Source organism: Benincasa hispida, chromosome 7 (genome assembly GCF_009727055.1).
Source record: "Benincasa hispida cultivar B227 chromosome 7, ASM972705v1, whole genome shotgun sequence".
In the NCBI taxonomy this organism is placed as follows: domain Eukaryota; kingdom Viridiplantae; phylum Streptophyta; class Magnoliopsida; order Cucurbitales; family Cucurbitaceae; genus Benincasa; species Benincasa hispida.
The window spans coordinates 22147441-22168203 of record NC_052355.1 but is presented as its reverse complement, the minus strand read 5'-3'; the positions used below and the strand labels follow the sequence as shown (position 1 = coordinate 22168203).

Genomic DNA, 20763 nt, shown 5'->3' with positions numbered 1-20763 from the left:
TAATGAGTTCTTTTTTTAAAAAAATAAGTAATAATAAGTTTTTTTAACTTTCAATTTTGTGTTTACTAGATCATTGGCATATTCAACGTCTCTTCTTTACAATTAACAAATCTACTAGCCATAAAAATCAAAATTTGTATCTAATAGAATATTAATCTTTCAATTTTATGGCTATGAGGAACCTATGTGACAGTTTCGTGAATTTTAGGGATGAATTAGATAAAAACATGAAAGTTTAGTGACTAAACTTCAATAAAGACAAATATACGATGAAAATAATAATATTTTTATTCAATAAAATATAGATTGGATTCAAACTTTCAACCAAAAAAAATAATTATCGACATAAAAAGTAATATCTTATGATTACAACGAAATATAATAATGAAAAAAAATCACAATACCTTCATTAAGAAGGTTTGATAAGAGGTGTAAAATCTATAGTATTTTTTTTTTTTTTTGAATTCTTAATCGGTTTCACTAAATTATTAAATTTGCTTCACTTTAGTAAAAGTTAATAAATAGTCATTTTGATAATGGTTGTTATTTTATTGTTAATTTTCACTCCTTCAATATTCACTCGATCAATCGATGTGTTTTTCATACATATTTGAAGTTACATTATCAAATATATATGACAATTGATAACATTGAAGGAGATAAAATTCGAACAAGAAGCTTTATAAATTTAACAGATATAAGAATTATACATATTAATTATATAAACTAAAATAAGTTTTGAATTAGGAAGGAGATAAAATTAGAACAAGAAAGTTTAAAATTTTAATTTTAATCTAATGCAACCAAAGGAGTTTTATATTTTATATATTTTCATTATAGTCTTACTATTATTATTATTATTATTATTATTATTATTATTATTATTTGTAATGATATGAGGGATGTGCTTACACTATGTTATTTTATGGATTATTTTTAAAATATAGGAAAATGAATTAAAATATTTATAAATATAGTAAAATTTCACTATCTATCTATGATAAACTGCGATAGACTAGACACAGATAATAGTCTATCTAGTCTATTGCAGATAGACTGTGTTACTATTATTTGTAAATATTGTCAACAATTTTGTCATTTAAAATTATATTTTTTATTTTTATCATATCATTTAATAAGATTTTTATGTTTTTTAAAAGAAAATTTTATTCGATTCATTCCCTTTTTGCAATTACAACATTATGGTCGACTTGATTTTGGTAATTTATCACATTTTTCATGCAAATTGATGAAGAATAAAATTATCCATATTTAAAAAAAAAATTATTTGAACTTAATTCTTTATCCCGCATATTAAGAATAATCAATCTTTACTTTGTTATTACTTAACCATATAATTACATTGCATGATTGCAATGAGGCATTTCGAATAACTTGCCATTTGTTTTTCCTAATTCTTTTTGGATAAATATAAATATGTACAGAAACAACCAATGGAAAATTGCAAATATTGAATTTTACAATTTAAATAATACACATGATTACTATAGCCTAGATTAAGAAAAGCTTAATAAGAGAAAATATACTTTTAAAATAGTAAAAATAATAATAAATAATCGTTGTTTAGCATAGGGGACAAGTTTGGTTCTATATAATGACAGTTAGTTTCATTTTAAGATTATAAACTTATGTTTCCTTCACATTTCTATATATTTGTGGTTTTGACATAGATATGAAAGATGAATCGACATTTCATTATATCATAGAAAATCTATGGAACACAAAATAATAAACAACAAAATGATGCTAATGTGAATATCATATAAATAATAAACATTTTTCTTTGATTTTTGTTGGTTCTTATAATTTTTCATTAACATCGATATTTTATTGATGTTTTCATTGACATTTTTGTAAAACTAAAATCTCATATTTTTTTTACATCAACATTTTAAACCCGAGCCAGGATTTATCAATTTAGTTTTTTTTTTTTTTTTTTTTTTTTTTTCGATTTCCTTTTTGACATGGAGACCAATACAACAAATGTATTTACCTAACATTTAATGGAGAATCTATGAGCCTATTTCAATTATTTGCAACGAAGGAATGAGGTGGAAATGAAGATTGAAATTCTCCTCCATCCCAATGTTATTCCTACTCAACTACCATCTTCGTAACTTCCAAAAATAGCTTGAAAATAGAAGAAAAATATATTTTCCAAAAATAGATCATCTCAAACAATCATCATATGAATTATATTATTATTCCAAGTTATTTTTTTTAAAAAAATAAAGTATTAAAATGAAAATGATGGAAAGAGAGGATGTTCATAAGTGTTTATGGATGGTTGGGTGGAAGGGAACAAACAAAGCCACATGGGAAGGGAAATTCATAGGTCATTATAATAAATAACATTCATAAAAAAAAAAAAAAAAAAATCACATGATTTATTTGGGTAAAATACTCTTTTTATTTTGATAAACTTTGATTTATCTAATTCTAATGTCTGTATTGTCAATAAATCTTTAAATTTAGCCTATATTGAAGAAAAAAAAAACTTGGTGTAGTAGCAAAATTTCTTTTAAAGAAAGTTGATTTTTTTAAATTTTTATTATTAGCATGTAAAAAAAAAAGAAAACATGAAATTAGGTGCAGTTAATCATTACTCACCATTATTATTAAGAATTTTTTTAAAAAAATTATTGTTATTTACCAATTATTCACACAAATTTTAAAATAATTTATTTATATGTGTATATATATAAATATATTAATATTTTAGTCAAAATTAATAACAATTATCTTTCGATGACTGAATTTAAAAATTTATTAAAAATATTGAAACTAAAATTAAATATTTGAAAATAATACAAGATGAAATAAAATAAACCAAACCAAAACTATATTTTTACCTAAACTTCATCGTCAACTCCTTAAAAAAAACTGAAATAGTTTTCCGATATACTCTCTCAATTAGTTAGTGGGGCCCACGGAATGTCCCGTGAAAACAAACTTTTTTCTTAAAAGGAATTAATAAGAATGGGGAAAAAAAAAAAAAAAAAACATTATTCCAAACGCAACACACAAGACACAACAGCCATCACGGTCATAATTCCGTCCCCACCCTTTCACTTGGGTGTAGTGGGTGAGTATCGATCGATTGGAGTTATTTTTCAATCAAATTATCATCGAACTGACTATGATTAATTTAATAAATATCTAAATCAACTTCAATAGTCGATGAATAAAAATTGATCGATCAATTTGGTCTTTTTTTGTTTTTTGAAATTTACCGATTTGGAAAACCGACCGAGTCGGCTTGGTTTTTCGATCTATCATGTTCCCAGACCCCTACGTCGTATCACTATTATTAACTATGTTTTTTCCTCTATTATTATTATTATTATTTTATATTTTAAATTTTTGTTATTTATAATCTTAAATTAAACCGGTTACTTTTAATTTTGAATCTAGTGAGTTTGTTAATTAAATAACGTTTTAGATAAAATTATAATATTGTAACCCATTAAACTATCTACAATGAGATATTTAATCATGTGACACAACACGATAAATTTATGAGATTAAAATGTAGACCTTTTAAAAAAAAATCTACTCGTCTCATGTTATGTACTTTAAAGTATCTTCATAAATATTTAAATAATACATAATATTATGAAATCAATTATCTTTTATCTCGTTGTGAGTTTTCACAACGTAATGACTACTAATAAGTAGAAGTAATGTGAATGAAATTTATTTTTATTGATAACAAAAAAAATTATTTTCTCACCATTTTTATTTCCCATTTACATGACTCATAATCACATCATATTTTATAAATATCATTATTTTTGTTTTTTTTAGTACAATATTAAAGTGAGAGATGGAAGGTAATAAGTGCTTTATTCACACTAGATTAATTAAACTAATTAATTAAGATTTGACTTAATTTGAAAATATGAAGTAAGTGGAAGAAAAAATCTCAAAATATCTAGTTCCTATATTAGTACTTAGCCACATAATTGATTGATACATTATTTATATCCATAGTTGACATTTTATTCTTAATCTACTCTTAAATGTAACTAAAAAAGAATAAAAGTACCAAGTTGAATATTTAATTGTGGATTTGTTTTTTTTAAGACTATAACATATAACCTTTTATTCTTCGTATGTCATTTATACTCGAACATTTAAAAATAATAAAGGTTTAAGCTCATGAAATAAAATAAAAATTGGTGCAGATTTATTGTGCAACCTAAATAGCATCCAATCAAAATCTGCTACGTGTCAATGTTTTTTTAAAACATTTTACTAGATACAAAGTATATCATACTAGGTTATACCTAATTATGACCAATAAAATAATATATCATCGAATAACGTATATTAAATTTGATTTCTCCGACCCACCAATGTAAGGTATGACCATTCCTCACATAATAATGATGATAATAATAATATTGTTAAAAGAATACTTTGATTTAGTAGCATTTATTATTTAGTCCATGTAGTTTCGATTTTACAAAATTTTAGAGCAGGTAATGATTAACTTTCTAAGTACTTCAAAAGTGTTTGTGAAAGTCAATATAAACAAGTTCTTAATCATTGGATTTCAATATATAACATCTTTCTTTTATTTTAGAATTTTTAACAATTTAGTTAATTAAATTTTAATGAGATTTTTTTTTTATATTTTTATATTGATAAATGATAAGAGAACAAATTTTATTGGATGGAAATTTTCATGGTAGAGATTATATTGTTACAAAATTTATAATACAAGAACTAAAATTATATTTATTAAACACTATTGTTATAAACAAAAGCCTAATATTGACTAGGGCATCACTGGTCTTATTGTATATATCATATTGGTGTTCAAATTCACCTTATTTTGTAAGTCACATCTTTTTTTAGTTACAAATTCAACTTTTCATGTCAAGCAAAGGTCAAATACGTTTTTCTCGATTGTATTTTTGCATCGACACAAAATTTTTAACTAGAAGTTTAAATTATTTCACTTGCAAAATATTTATAAGTTTAATTAATATCTTTATGATTTAAATTATGAAAACTATCCATTTATATTCATAAACTTTGGGAATTGTATCAATTTAAACCATAAACTAATAGTCGTATCAATTTAAACCTTGAATTTCATAATTGTATCAATTTAAACCTAAACTTTTATAAACATATTAATTTAAACCCTCAATTATATTTTATTTAGATACACTTATGAAAGTTTAGGATTTACATTAATATACTTATGAAAGTTAATTTAAATTAATATCATTATTAATTTCAGATTTAAATTGATATTATCCAAAATTTAGGATTTAAATCAATACAATTAGATTTAAAAATTTAGAAATATAAATTGATATTTATTTTTTAAATTAATAAAATTAGGAGTCTAAAATTTAAAAGTATAAATAGACAATTTTCTCCCCTAAAATAAATAAATAAACCGACGTATCAGTGATCGGTGATGATTTTCGCCGGATACCGGCGTGGACCCATCGATGGGCACACCTAATCCATGGATTCGAAAGCAAAAGAAAAAGAAAAGGATTGTAAATCGGCCAAGCAGACATAAAGCAAAACCCAAAAAACTATTTCCCCTTGAGAATCTCCCCCACAAATCTTCTCTACAGTTTCCTTAATCCTTCAATCTCTCTCCTCTCTTCCCCTAAAATGTCCTCTTCAAATTCACCCCTTCTTCCCCATTTCCCCCAATTTCTTCCTTCTCCCTCCCATGGCGGCTTCCACTCCCATCCTCATCCAACACGCCCTTCTCCTCAATCCTTCCCAACCCATTTCTCCACGTGTCCTCCCCCTTTCCGCCATTGATTCCCAGCTCTTCCTCCGCTTCACCATCGAGTATCTTCTCATTTACAATCTCCCTTCTGTTTCCGACCCATCCGCCGTTTCTTCCACTTTCCGATCTGCTCTGTCGGAGCTTTTGATCCTTTACTACCCACTTTCGGGTCGGGTCACTGAGAAACCCGATGGGTCTGGGTTGGAGGTGGTTTGCCGATCTCAAGGGGTTTTGTTTGTTGAAGCTGTTTCGGATTTCTACACGGCGGCGGACTTCGATCGTCCGCCGCGGTCCGTCGCGGAGTGGAGGGGGTTGTTGTCGTTTTCTGTAGAGGATGTTTTGGATGGATCTCCACCGTTGGTTGTTCAGTTGACGTGGCTTAAAGATGGAGCGTTGGCGGTTGGGGTTGGGTTTAATCATTGTATTTGTGATGGAATTGGTAGTGCTGAGTTTCTTAACTCGTTTGCTGAGTTGGTTGTTGGGAGACTCGGCCGTGTTGCCGAGTTGAAGCCGATTCCGGTTTGGGATCGACATCTACTCACTCCACAACCACCACCACGGCTTTCTCATCGTCGGTCGCCAACGCCGGAATTCCAACGTGTACCTGATCTCTGCCGTTTCATGTCACGGTTTGTTGATGAACCACTCGTTCCAACTTCCGTGACTTTTGGGAAAATTCATCTCACGCGCTTGAAGTCACTTGCACACTCCACGCGCTGCCCTGGTGAGGCGGCGTTCACGGCGTTTGAGGTTCTTGCTGCTCATATATGGCGGAGTTGGGCTCGATCTTTAAAACTCCCTCCCAATCAAACGCTTAAGCTTCTGTTTAGTGTAAATGTAAGAAAACGGATTAAACCGAATCTTCCCGCCGGTTACTACGGCAACGCCTTCGTCCTCGGTTGCGCTCAGACCACCGCCGGTGAGTTGGCGGAGAAGAAACTCGGCCATATTGCCGGTTTAGTAAAACAGGCGAAAGAGCGAGTCGGAGATGAGCATGTGAAGCATGTGACCGAGTTGGTGAGCGAGTCAAGAGTGAGTCCCGACTCGGTCGGCGTTCTTATACTGTCCCAGTGGTCAAGGTTGGGGTTAGAGAAGGTTGATTTCGGAATGGGTCGGCCGGTTCACGTCGGCCCGGTCTGTTGCGACCGGTACTGTATTTTGTTGCCGGTTTTTAATCAAACGGATGCTGTGAAGGTCATGGTGGCGGTCCCCAAATCTGCAGTTGACAAGTATGAATCCATGGTCAGAAACGTGGCCACGTGAATGTACTTGAGTGTGACACGTGGCGGAGTTGACATGTAAAAAAATGTTTGACTATTTTTTTTTCCCTCTTTCGTTCTTGTTTTTTTTTCGCTTACGAATATATTTATTTATTTATTTATTTAATTTACTTTCCTGCCCCTTGGAGACATGCCACGTGGACTCCACAACACTGAAAAGTTTTTGCTGTCCTAACTTTGGGTGGCAGAACGTGGCCGTTTAGATGCCCTCGTCGGCTTGGTATCACTAATTAATTAAAATTAAATCTTTTCATCCATATGCCAAAAAGAAAAAAGATATTTTTTCCTTTTGTAACCTCCAACCCCTTTAAATAATATCTTAAAAAATTAAAAATTAGCATATGTCTATAGATTTTTTGACAATATAAATGTGGAATTGATGTCATATGTTATAAGGACAAAATATCACTAATGTTGGCATAATATTAATAATAAAAATGGTTCACTTATAATTTAAGAAATAGATAAAATGTTTATTTGTCAATCTAAATATCTTTTATGAATTTTCTAAATTTTTATAACTTCTATAGAAATATTTATCAATAATTTATAGGTTCTTAGTTTATGTTTCTTAATAAATAAACTTGTTACAAACGACCAAATATATATCTGAAAATTTACGTACGAGTATATTTCAATTTTCTAAATAATTAATAAATTTTTAATTTAAGATGAGAAATCAAAGTAGCCTACACAATGTACTCATGAGCATCATTGTGGTGTACCACAATTTCAAATGACAAGATTTTAAATGCAAGAAATGATTTCAAGTTATTATCTGCATTTAGAGTCATTTAAATTAAAATTTCCTGTGTGGATACCACAGAAAATGAAAAGAAAGAATGACATTTTACTTTTTTGTCCTCATATGTTGTAGGAAATTATATTAATAATTATACCAACATTTAAAAAAATCTAGCTATTAAATGATAAATTTTGGCTAATCACAAGTTGCCATTTCATCACAACGAAGGCTCGGGACCATTGTGAAAATTTTAAATTGGATTGAACTGAGTAATTAAAGTTGCTCGAAGCCAACCGAATTTAAGTCCATGATGAAATTTTGGGCCAAATTAAAGATTGGGCTCATGCCCGATATTTAGGCCCAACAACAACTGGGCCCAAGCTCATATAAGGTTCACGAGAAACCTTTATAAATAAAGACCTTACCTCTTCATTAGGAGGAGGTTGGAATAATTGACAATGAAGTGTTGAAGCTCTAGAGATCAAGATTAAAGCTCTTAGCTCTCAAGACTTTGAAGTTTTGATCGATCAAGACTACCATCTTTTGAAGATTGGAGACCTGGAAGACTAAATCTTCCTTGAATTCTAGAAGATTGAAACTCAAGTTGATCTCAAGTTTATAACCTTCTGAGGATTGAAGACTTGGAAGATTAAAACTTCCTTGAATTCTAGAAAAATGAAGCTCTGATTGATCTCAAGTTTACAACTTCCTGAAGATTGAAAGAACTGAAGGCCAAGGATCAATGAAGATTTGAAGTTCCAAAGAATGGAGTTTCGAAGAATATAATTGTTGAATGAGAAACTTCAGCTAATTAAATTTCGCCACGTCATCACAATGAAAGTTCAAACCTATTGTGAAAATTATTATTGGATTGGGCCGAGTAACTAAAATTTCTCGTGCCCAACACAATGCAAGCTCATGGTGGAAATCTGGGCTATATAAAAGATTGGGCCCAAGCCCAACTTTAGACCAAACCTAATTTTTGGGCCCAAAAAGCAATTGAGCCCAAACCCATGTAAGGGCCATGAGGTGTTAGGGTTGATGCTCTAAATCTCGTAGGGTTCTGTAGTTTGTAAACACGTGTATGAACAAACACTTTGTGATTTATAAAATATGATATTTTATTCACTTCAGTCTATGAAATATGAGATATTTTAGTTGCATTAACCAGAAACTAATAAACTAAGATCCATGATTATCGTTGTAACTTAAGCATGTATGTGGAGACATACAAGTGGATCGTGATTTAAGTGATAACCTAAATGGTCTATAGTATATGAATAAGGAGGGATACCTTATCCTGGTGATACTACAAGTGTGGTGCTCTTTTGTAGGTGTTACAAATGTTGTAAAGTCCTACAAATGATATGATCCTGATCATTCATGTATTAGACATACGAGCGGGGATATTCTATACAAAAGAGTTTGTATAAGACCGGACCACGAAATGTTTAGTCTCGTTATATAACGTCGTTCATAATTGAAACTCTTATTTCACTAGGATGACCATAGGTAACATGACCTTAATCCTGATTGAGTTGTTAACTTCTGCCTATGAGGGTGGTCCTTTAATTTGCATGGGTGAGAGTGGCCAGATCGCCGACTCAACAAGCCAACCACTTTGGGGATTCGTCTGATTAGGGAGCTGGGAACTCAGCTACACAAGATGAAATTCACTCCTTCCCTGAAGTAGGGGTAAGTAGATAAATTGCTCCCTTAAGGGCTGATTTCGAGGCTTGAGCAATGTGGTGTCACACCTTCTTTTGGCTCGATAAGGGTTTAGTCATAGTGGGACTATGATCTATTGTTCATTAAAGAAATCAGTGGTACTTAAGAAGTTAGATGTAACTACAGGGGAAAAATGGTAAATTGGCCCAACTGTACTTACGAGCGATTTATGAAGGGTCATCATACTGTTGATTGGTTATATCCAATGGACACAGAAATATATCTAAAGTGCGAAAAATGCAGCTGTCGGTCTTTAGTGGAGTGCCCGACAGTTAACGGATGGTGGATATCATGATTAAAGAGTTTAGTTAGTTATTCACGTACCTTTAGAGCTTCAAGTTACAGGTCCATAAGGACCCCTTGGTAGCTCAATGGATTCAAGTTGAGAATCAGTTTTTGGGTTAGTTTGAAATGTTCAAATTAACAAGAGGGAATTTGATTATATATGATATAATTAAATTAATTTAATTATATATGTTAATTGATATGATGTATTTGATACATTATTTGGTTTGGGAATTAATATAAATATGATTTATATTTTATGCCATAAAATAGGAAAAGAACTATGGTTTATATGTTGCATATGATGCAATATTAAAACTATAGGTTATAAATATAATATGATAAGTTAGTTATTGTATTTATTTATAATTTATTAATTATATGATAATTAATATTTCTTTTTGTAAATAACCGACCTTAATGGGTGGTTATACATGGTTTTATGGTAACTGTGAGATAAAAGAAAAAAAAGTTTTTCAAATCATTTAATCGAAACGTCTCACATAATTGACTATCGAGTAAAAGAATTTTTACTACATGATAGCTTTACAGAGCCTAAACGATCAAGCGTTGAGTCTATACGATAGATTTCTTTTACTACATGATTGTGTGATTGCATACTCGATCGTCTACTTCCTTCTTTCCCTCTATCTAAGATCATACAGAGCCCACAACTTCTGGAATCTCACAACGAGAATACCAAGGTAATCTTGTGGTAGTGTCAAGTTCTATTCGAGGATCGAGTTTTACTCGCTGGTGATCGAGGAAGTTCCAGTGCTTGTTGCGTTCAAGTTGATTGTTGCATTGGTGATTGATCAAGGGAAATATGTGAAAAAAGAGTTTTTCAAAGGTATTGTCACTTGATCCTTTGTATTTATTTTCAAAGCATGTTGTAATTTATTTTTTAATGCATAATCGTTTGTGTATGATTGTAAATGTTTTTGTTCTTTCACAATGGAGTTTGGAACGATCTGCTTCCACTCATAGGTCCTCTAGTTTTAGAGTTCCTTCATGAGGAACCTTTATAAATAGAGGCATCACCCCTTCATTTTAGGGGGGGAAGAAGAAGAGAAAATTGGAGGAACTAAAGCCTGAAGCTCTGAAGCTCTGAAGACTGAAATTTTAAAGTTATAAAGCTCTTAAGACTGAAATTCCAAAGCTCTGAAGATCTAAATGTTGAAGCTTTAAAGATTTGAAGAACACAACTCCATTGAAGATCAAAAGATATACTAAAGCTCTGAAATCTTAAGCTCTCATGTCTTGAAGACCAAAGTTCTTAAGCTCTAAAGTGCTGAAGATTGAAGCTTTTCAAGTTCCAAAGTCTAAAACAATCAAGTTCTGAAGAACTGAAGATAAAAAATATTATAGGCTTCAAAAGATTAGAAGACTTCAACAAATTGATCGTAACTTTACAACCAATATGTTAAAGATTCAATCTCCTCAAACTCAAGGAAAAGATCAACGAGTCAAAGGCCAATCTAAGTTGAGAAACAAGTCACATGCCGATCAAATTGATCAACAAGCCCAGAAGCCACTCTAAGCTAATCGACAACTCCAAAGGTCGATCCTCCAAGAAGATCATCAAGCCCAAAGACTGATCATCCAATAAGATCAACGAGCTTAAGGATTAAAGTCCAAAAGCTACTCTAAGCTAATCGACAACTCCAAAGATCGATTCTCCAAAAAGATCATCAAGCCCAAAGGATGATCATTTAAGAAGATCAACAGGCTTAAGGTTTAAAGACCAAAGGCTGCTCCAAGCTGATCATTAAGCCCAAAGGCTACTCTAAGCTGATCATCAAGCCCAAAGACTGATTCTCTAAGGAGATTATTAAGCCCAAAAGCCAATCATCCAGGAAGTTTAACAAGCTTAAAGATTAAAGTATTCTTTTCGAGAGAAAGAATCAAAGGATTATGTTTTAGAGATTGTATTCACTATACTATACTAAAATCAATAAAAATTTCATGAATTAGATTTCTCCAAAAATTTCATCAAACAGTTTCGCACACCCAACAGGACAATCTCTACCTTTCATTTCCTTTTCTACAACAAGATTTACCTAAAAAAGTCATGGCATCTAGAGACAACACTCCCAAAAATTCAAATGATGTTTACACGAGAATAATTACTCGAAGACGTCTTTGAAGGAATCTTGACATGAGGAGATCCTTGAATGGAAGCGGATCGTCCAAATTCCATTAATTATTGAAAACAAAATTTACAGTAAACATACAATTAGATATGCATTCAAGGTTAGATTACAACATGCTTTTACAAAATAAATAGGTTTCAAGAAACTTCACCTTTGAAGAACCTTTCTTTAAGTAATTCTTCGTACTAGCCACGAATAGAGCTCCTTCTTCATAGATCTCCTTCTTCACACACGGACACTACCAAGTGCGAACCCTTTGTATTCTCTTTTGGAATTAAAGAATTCAAGCAAGAGTTGTGGGCTTTACTTGAATCCTTGGTAGAGGGAAGGAGAAGGAGAGGATGGGATTTTTCTTAGAGAACTCTTCTCTTAGACTGAGAACACTTAAGGAGATGATCTCTCCAACCAATTTGAAAAACACGTTAGTTATCTTGAGAGAATTTGGGAGTTGAGTTATAACTCTTTTTTTTTTTTTATTAATTTCAAATAAATTATTAAAAAAAAAAAATATAATAACTACTTTATTATATATACACTATTTGTTATATCAAATATAACATATAGCCGATAGTTTTATATTGTATCAAATACAACATAGACTTTAGAATTTATTATCTCTCAACTATACGTGACATTTAATATAAATCACATTTATATTAAATCCATTTATATGAATCTCATTCATATAAATGATATTTGGATCATATCCAAATATTTAATTCCTCTCAATATAAAACATATTTATATTTAATTATATGAATCACATTCATATAATTGGTATTTGAATCATATTCAAATTCCACTCATATATAATGTATCAAATACATTAGAATTAATTATATTTTCCTCAATTAATTTGAACACTTCAAATTAATCCAAAGATTAAGTCTCTGTTGAGCTATAATGGAAACCTTATGGACATGTAGATTGAAGCTTCAACGGTACTCGGATAATTAATTAAACTCTTTAATTAAATTATCTAACACCCATTAACTACCGGTCACTCCACTAAAGACCGAAAGCTGCACTCTTCGCACTATGGATATATTTATGTGTCCATTGGATATAACTAATCAACAGTGTGATGATCTTTCACAAATTTCTCATAAGTACAACTGGGCTAAAATACCATTTTCCTCTAGTAGTAACTAAAGGAACTCTTAAACAAGAGTATCCATGAGCGGTAGCAGATCATTCTGATTTCATTGTGACCGAATTACTACACATACATTCGAACAAACAGATATGCATTGTAAGATTAATTACTGGCATGCTTTAAAAAATAAAATAACAAAAGACTGAGTAAACGTACCAGTTGAAGACAATCTTCAAACGAACTCAGTTTAGTGGAAGCAAACTCTTCCACACTTCTTATTGCCCAACAAACAATCGCCTAACAGCACCATAGTCTTCTACACGATCGGCAGCACACGAACCAACAGCAACTGGGGACTACACCACCATACGAAGCCCTCGCTATTCTCGGAGTGAGAATCCAAAGAAAAGACTATCATATAGTCGGTTGCTTGTCGTTTAGAAAAAAGGTACACGATCGTGTAGGTTTTGTTAAGCAATCATCTAGCAAATAGTAAACGATCGTTTACGTCTGCTCGGCGCGCTAAGCGATCGTTTAGAAAAGGTAAGCAATCGTTTAGAAATTACATGTAATCGTTTAGCGCGTAGGTGTGCGATCGTTTAGGACGATGGGCACTTCGTATAAGCTCTCAACGTTAAGCAATCGTAAAGTTTTCACACCGTGAGTGAATTTCTGCATATCTTTCATATATCTCAAAAATGAAAATAATTTTCATTTTATTCTTTAGTTACAAGAATTGAATCCGATCTTCCCACTTTCACACGATTCTGGAGAAATTCTCGGCCAATTATCTCATAACTGCCTAATTAATTAAATAAAGAATATAATCATATTATATTCTTAACCTATAGTTTGATATCAAATATCTACAATAGTATTTTCTCCTTTACTTGATATAAATTGTATTCATATCCAATTTCCTCCAAAATAATGTATCTCATAAATTTAGTCAATTATATCATATATATAATTAACCAGTTCAATTATATCATATATAATCGAACTCCCTCTTGTCAATTTAATATTTCAAACTGACCCAAAAACTGATTCTCAACTTTATCTAAGCTACCAAGGGGACCTTATGAACCAATGGCTCAAAGCTCCAATGGTACGTGAATAGCTGACTAAACTCTTTAGCCACGAGATCCACCATCCATTAGCTACCAGAAATTTCACTAAAGATCAACAACTGAACTCTTCTTACCACACATATATTTCTGTGTCCATCGGATATAACCAATCATGAGTACGATGACCCTTCACAAATGCCCGTAAGTACAGTTGGGCCAAATTTACCGTTTTGCCCCTGTAGTTACATCTCACTCCTTAAGTACTATTGATCCCTCTAATGAATAATACAACATATTCCAACTATGTGTGAACACATCTCGGGCCAAGAGAAGGTGTGTGGCGCCACATCGTTCAAGCCTTGGAATCAACTCTTAAGGGAGTTATCTATCTACTTGCCCCTGCTTCGGGGAAGGAGTGAATTCCATCTCGTGTAGTTGAGTTTCCAACTCCCAAATCAGACGATCCCCAAAGTGGTAAGTTTGATTCGGTGACCTGGACACTTGCATCCATGTAAATCAAAGGACCGCCCTTAATGGCAGGAGTTCCCAACTCACTTAGGATTGAGGCCATGTTACCTATGGTCATCCTAGTGAAGTGAAATCTTTGTAATGAACACGTTATATAACGAGATGTTAACACTTCGTGGTCAGGTCTTATATAAGCTCTTTTGTATAGGAGCCCCCGCTCGCATATCCCCTACACGAATGATCAGGATCAGACCATCTGTGACAAGTTACAACACTTGCAACTATTCCACAAAGCGGACCGCATCCGTAGCGTTACCAGGATAAGGTTTCCCTCCTATATCCATTATTACAGAGCATTTTAGTTATCCCTTAAGACATGATCCACTTGTATGTCACCATATACATGCTTAAGATATATCCAGATAACTAGAGATTTTAGGTTTATTGGTTTGTGGTAAAGCAAATAAAACAATTAACTGAGCAAAATCAATATGTGAAGTAAATATCATATATTATACATCACAAGCGTTCGTACAAACTGTTTACAAACTACAGGACACGAGACGTTAGGACATCAACCCCAACTGTAAAACCCAAACCCTAATTACTTTAAGTAATGTGATGTCTTCTAATGAGCTAAATAATGCCATGTCTCAGGAAGGATAGAAGATAGAATGCACAATAAGCATATGAATGAGACCATGCCATCTAATGAGGAGTAGTGCTGAAGTAATATTGTGAGTAAAGTTACAAAAGGAAATTTGCTAAATCCTAGCCCTTCATCACCAATAGTGGGCCAGGTGGCACAAGGATGGTTCATGATAGATTTTGGGCGGTAATATAAGCAAGAAGGTTGAATTCATTAGGTCGGTTTGGACAGACTACTTAGGCTATTTGTGTAATTTCAGTGACATTTGAAAGCTTCGTGTGTCTATTTTCTGTGGCTAAGCTGCTGGAAGGAAAAATCGCTGGAATAAGGCCGAAGGGACAAAATAAAGACGAAGGGTTCGTTTCTTGGGTGAATCTAGGCCATCAGTGAAGAATTGAAGCTCCAGGACGAATTACGAAGTGTTTTGAGCTAAACATTTGAGGTAATATTATTAACTCAATTATAAACAAGTTTGTAGAATGAAACGTTTTAAGATGAGGCCTAGAAATAGAGTTATATAATTTTGAAGGTTGAACTGGGAATTGTTGAGCAAGCAAGCAGCTGCTTGAATTGGGGCCAATGATGAAGTTTTGAATCTCCAGATTAAACGACGAGGCATTTTGAGCTGAAATTTTAAGGCAAAGAAGAGCTAGGAGAGGCGTATAACCCCAAAACGACTCTGGTAAGGAAACGTAACTCATTATCGAATGAACCATGTCCAACAAGATTCTATTTCTCTTATCCGTTACACCATTTTGCTAAGGTGTACCCAGTGCTGAGAGTTGGAAAACGATTCCATGTTCTATCAAATAGTTCTGGAATTACAAGTCCAAGAACTCTCCACCTTGATACGATCGAAGTGTTTTAATCCGTCTATCCAATGCATTTTTAACTTCAGCCTTGAACTCTTTGAACTTTTCAAAGGATTCAGACTTTCGTTGCATAAGATAAACATACCCATATCTAGAGTAATCATCAATAAAACTAATAAAATACTCATAGTCACCTCAGACTCGCACATTCATAGGACCACAAAGGTCAGAATGTACTAACTCAAAAGGTTCTTTGGCTCGATAACCTTTTCTAGTAAAAGGTCTTTTAGTCATTTTTCACCAATCTCTCAATCCTATTGAGATTGATATGCCCTAATTGAAGGTGTCAAAGTTGGATATTTTCTTTTGGAGAAATTCATTGATATTTAGGTTGAGTTACGACAGTTTTAAAAAATTCTGTGTTATGGAGGGAACTTATTCTAACGGGCTTAGCACATACAAGTTATTTTCCAGATATGTTGTACAAATATTAACACCATCTTTATGAATAAATGCTTTATCCACATTAAGCGAAATAGTGTATTTACATTGTAGCAAGCACGTTACAGAAATAAGGTACCTCTTAAGTTCAGGAACAATATATACATAATTTAAAACAAGAAACATATTCTATAAAGATAACTGGATCCCTCCAACTGTCACAGTTGAGACGACGTGTCTGGTGCCTACGCGCATCGTCATCTCACCAGCCTCCAGCTGTCGCCAGGATCTAATCCCCTGAAAAGAAGAACAAACGTGATTAGTGGCGTCCGAATCAATTATTCAGTCAGAATCATCATTCTCTACTAAACAAGTTTCAAGTATAAGTAAATCATATTTACCTTTATCTGCCTTAGCGGCCTTCCTTTCCTTCAGCCAGCGAGGATAGTTCCTCTTCCAATGTCCATCCATGTTGTCGTGGAAACATTTTCCCTTTTCAACCGGCGACGGACACCTTTTTGGGACGACAAATGGCGAGTTAACAGACGCCTTCCCTTTTCCTTTACCACCCTTCTTCTTCTTCCCCTTTGTAGAGTTAGAAGTAGAAGGTGCAGACTTCGTTCCTGAGGTCGAACCTCGATGGAACGTCCTTGATGATGAAGCAACATTTTCCTTAGCCCTCTTCCTCTCCTTACTTTTCAGTAAAGATTGGTATGTCTGCAACTCGTTACGGAGAGTTGTAAGGGTGTATTTCACTTTGTTAAGAATCACATTGCTAACAAAGTACAGAAAGCTCTCTGGCAGAGAATGCAGGATTATGCTAACCTGACTGCCCTCATCGATAGTAGACCTCGTGCTTGAGCTGTTCAGACGGTTTTCCAAATATCCCCCACAGGAACTCCATGATCTCACGCACTAAGACCATGGGCTCATGCTTCTTGGCTAACTAATTAATTTTGTAAAATAGTTTCAAATACCCTAAGTGTAAGACTTCTATTTTGCAATGATGCTCCAACGAGGCAGGACAAACGTCACCGGTGAGGTGATCAGATGCCCCTTCATTGGGATGAGACTTTCTCAACCATTAGGCAGAACCAACTCTTGGAACTGAACCTAACAACCACAATTTATTTAGTTCAAAATTATTAACCTTTAACAATTCCGCGTAAGTGACCCCTCATTTTTGGTGCCAGAGTCTCGCCCTAATGAGCCCACCATAGGGAAGAAGAAGATTAGGACAAGAGACTAAGTAACCTTATCCTCGTACAGGAGATCAAATAAAGAAATGCGTAAAACTGCCATCCTATAGGGGAACACTCATAAGGTGCCTCGAGACGATGCGCAACAACTTTATTTAATCCAACGAGGGAGATCGTGGGATATACTGTCGCACTTCTGTTGAGACAAAAAATTAGGGATGGATGGGGTTGTACATACAGTCATGCATTAGACATGGTTTAAGCTATGCGTTTATGCCCATGCGTCTGAGGTCATACGTCGGAATGAAAATGCATTAATCTAGTATGCAATGACCATGTGTTCCTATCACAAATTTTCTTACGCTCGCGCCAAGTATAATGCAAACGCAAGTTTCTTGGGTAATTCGAGGTCGAACACATGGACTTGTCACTCAATAATGCTGGTGAAGTAATGCGTTTGAGGCGATGAATAAAATAAAGCAAAGAAAGTTTAATGGATTTACACACTACTTCTCTAACTAAACAGATTGAGCAATAGAAGACTTGTGATGAGAATAGATAAATACACAACAACTATTAACGCATAGTAATGTTTATTATCTTAACTCGCCCGAGTAATCCCAGCTCATTGTACTAACACATTGCACACCTCTCGGTGGTCAGCTGCACGATTATATATCTATAGTGCATGGTTACGTCGAGCATAAGATTGTGCCTATCTCTAGGAACAATGCAAACTTTGCTTTAGTGCGTTCCATCTCTTACCTTCTCAGGTAGTTAGACGCGGCTATTTAACTTATAGACAAGTAATGCAACAATCCATAGACAAGTGCTGCTGCAAACTTTCACCAAGCAAAGAGGATTAACTCACTATACTCGCACAACGCACACCTCTCGGTGGGTTGCTACATGTGTCCTATCTCTGGGCTACACAATTAAGTATGCGATCGCCTTTGATAAATAAACGTTGAAGATAAACAATGATAGAGTTAAAGATAAAGAAGAAGATGGCATTGAAGGAATCAAGAGATGCATTGATTTCAAATTATCTTAATATCTTAAGCTAAAATGTAATACAATACAGAGGTTAGAAGAGAAATGAAGGACTCTGAGTCAAGGCTGCTGATGGTGCCATGGATGAATGGTGGAGATGTCTCTCTTGAGCTCTATCTCCGCTGAAAGCTCCAGTCGTCACTCGGTCTGGTTTGTGGAGGTGAAGAATTTTCACTGAAAATTCTGTTCAAGCTCTCATCTGTGATCGCAAACCTCTGCCTTGAGGCAGAATTTCGGATGTCTTGAAATGAAGGTCCAAAAGGCTATTTATAGAGTTTAAATGGTGACAGCTATCATGATTGCGTTATGGCTCACTGCTGCTTTTGTCGCGGTATGGGCAATGTCACATCATCTTATCTTGTTGATATTCCCAAGATATGCGTCCGAGCTTGATTCAGCTAAAGTATCAACGCATTCTACCCATCTTGCAATTATCCTTCTATTATGGTTGTAACTCCATGGCTGCAATTTCCAATTGATCACTGCATTCGTTTGATCAACGCAACTTCCATGCGATGGGCGCCTTCGATCACCGCAACTTCCATGCGATGGATGCATTCGATCACCGCAACTTCCATGCGATGGACGTATGCGATCCAATTTTCAGCGCATGCATTTGTCTATGATTGCTTATTTCAAACGCATGTGTTTGATTCCTGCGATAGTTACAAAAATAGACACTTTGGCATGGAGTAACGCATAATATTGGGGTCAGTGAGGATTTAGGTGCTAATCGATGCAGAACTCAATTTTTTGCAAATTCTAAGTATTATCACCGCATTTTCTACTTATTAGTCCTCATGATTCTAAATAAAAGGCTTATAATAACTGGCACTTCTGCCAGTTATCAACTTTTGCTCCCATTTACTATGAGCACTCTCTCCATCCATCTTGATATTGACCTACCCAAACACCATTCTTTAGGGGGACACTCCCAGGGTACCACGAGGCCGAGGGTAGATCTCACAATGTGGACTATATAGGAAAAACGTGAAAGGTTAAATGAAGCATCATATGCCCCAAGTACCTCCCACTGAATGTTCTACCTAGGTGTTCATTAACCTAGACAATCCAACTACTGATTTTAGTCTAAATCATCTTTTTAAGTCCGCTCATAAACACCTTTTGTCTATGAAATAAACAAGTTCAAGTAGTCACATTTAAACACTTTAATGGACTGTCCTTAACTTGCATGCATGCACCAAATCTATCTAATTCACCTTTCCAGGTAGGTTCCCAGGTAGGGGTGTTACGTTTTCGCCAACTTAAATACCCCAGCCTAGCCAGAACCCGCCTTAAACAAGGTCTCTTATAGATAGATTTGTTACACTTTAACCTTTTATTAGTCAATTTAATCCTATTAAACTAATTACAAGATTAAAGCCTAAAGGTTGCTAATCATATTAGAACTGTGATCTTAGGTCTATGTCATCCAAGTTTTAAACAATTTAAAACCATGAATTAAACCTAAGTGAGCATGCATGTCTTTCTTATTGCTTTTAGTTCTAATCTCTCTTTAATCTTTAAAAAGAAACAACTAAAACACATTGCACATAACTAGGTGTTTATAACGCTTATAAAGAAACCTATGTGTCATGCTTCATGCAATGTCCGGTCATTACTATACATAACTTTTATATACATGTAATAACCAAGCAAATATGCTTTCTGTACACCCTTATACTATAACAATTATAATATAAAGATGATGCATGTCAATGCTTTTTATGTATGCATAAATATAACTCTTATATTATATGATACATGAGCATGCTTTTATGTAATTAAATCATGATACTCTAAATCATAACATTTATAATAAAGAGATGATGCATGACTAATGCATAACCTAAGGTGGGATTTTACTATATGTACATACCATATGACATATAAATAACCATACATCTCATGTAATAAACCAAAGATTAATAGACCAAGATGAACCTTTAGAAAACCGAAATGAAATAATTCTATCTATTACATTTTTCATCGAGGT

General features: G+C 33.6%; 1 protein-coding gene across 1 annotated transcript; it reads left to right on the top strand.

The window, feature by feature from the left end:
* Window positions 1-5518: 5518 nt before the first annotated feature.
* LOC120080755 (alcohol acyltransferase 9) lies at window positions 5519-7178 on the top strand. Its single transcript, XM_039035377.1, has one exon. It carries the CDS (start codon window positions 5726-5728, stop codon window positions 7049-7051), a length of 1326 nt encoding a protein of 441 aa, XP_038891305.1. The 5' UTR covers window positions 5519-5725; the 3' UTR covers window positions 7052-7178.
* Window positions 7179-20763: the final 13585 nt, after the last annotated feature.

What these genes read in the sequence shown, in the direction of transcription:
- LOC120080755 (XM_039035377.1), top strand. Translation starts at nt 5,726, where the DNA reads ATGGCGGCTTCCACTCCCATCCTCATCCAACACGCCCTTCTCCTCAAT.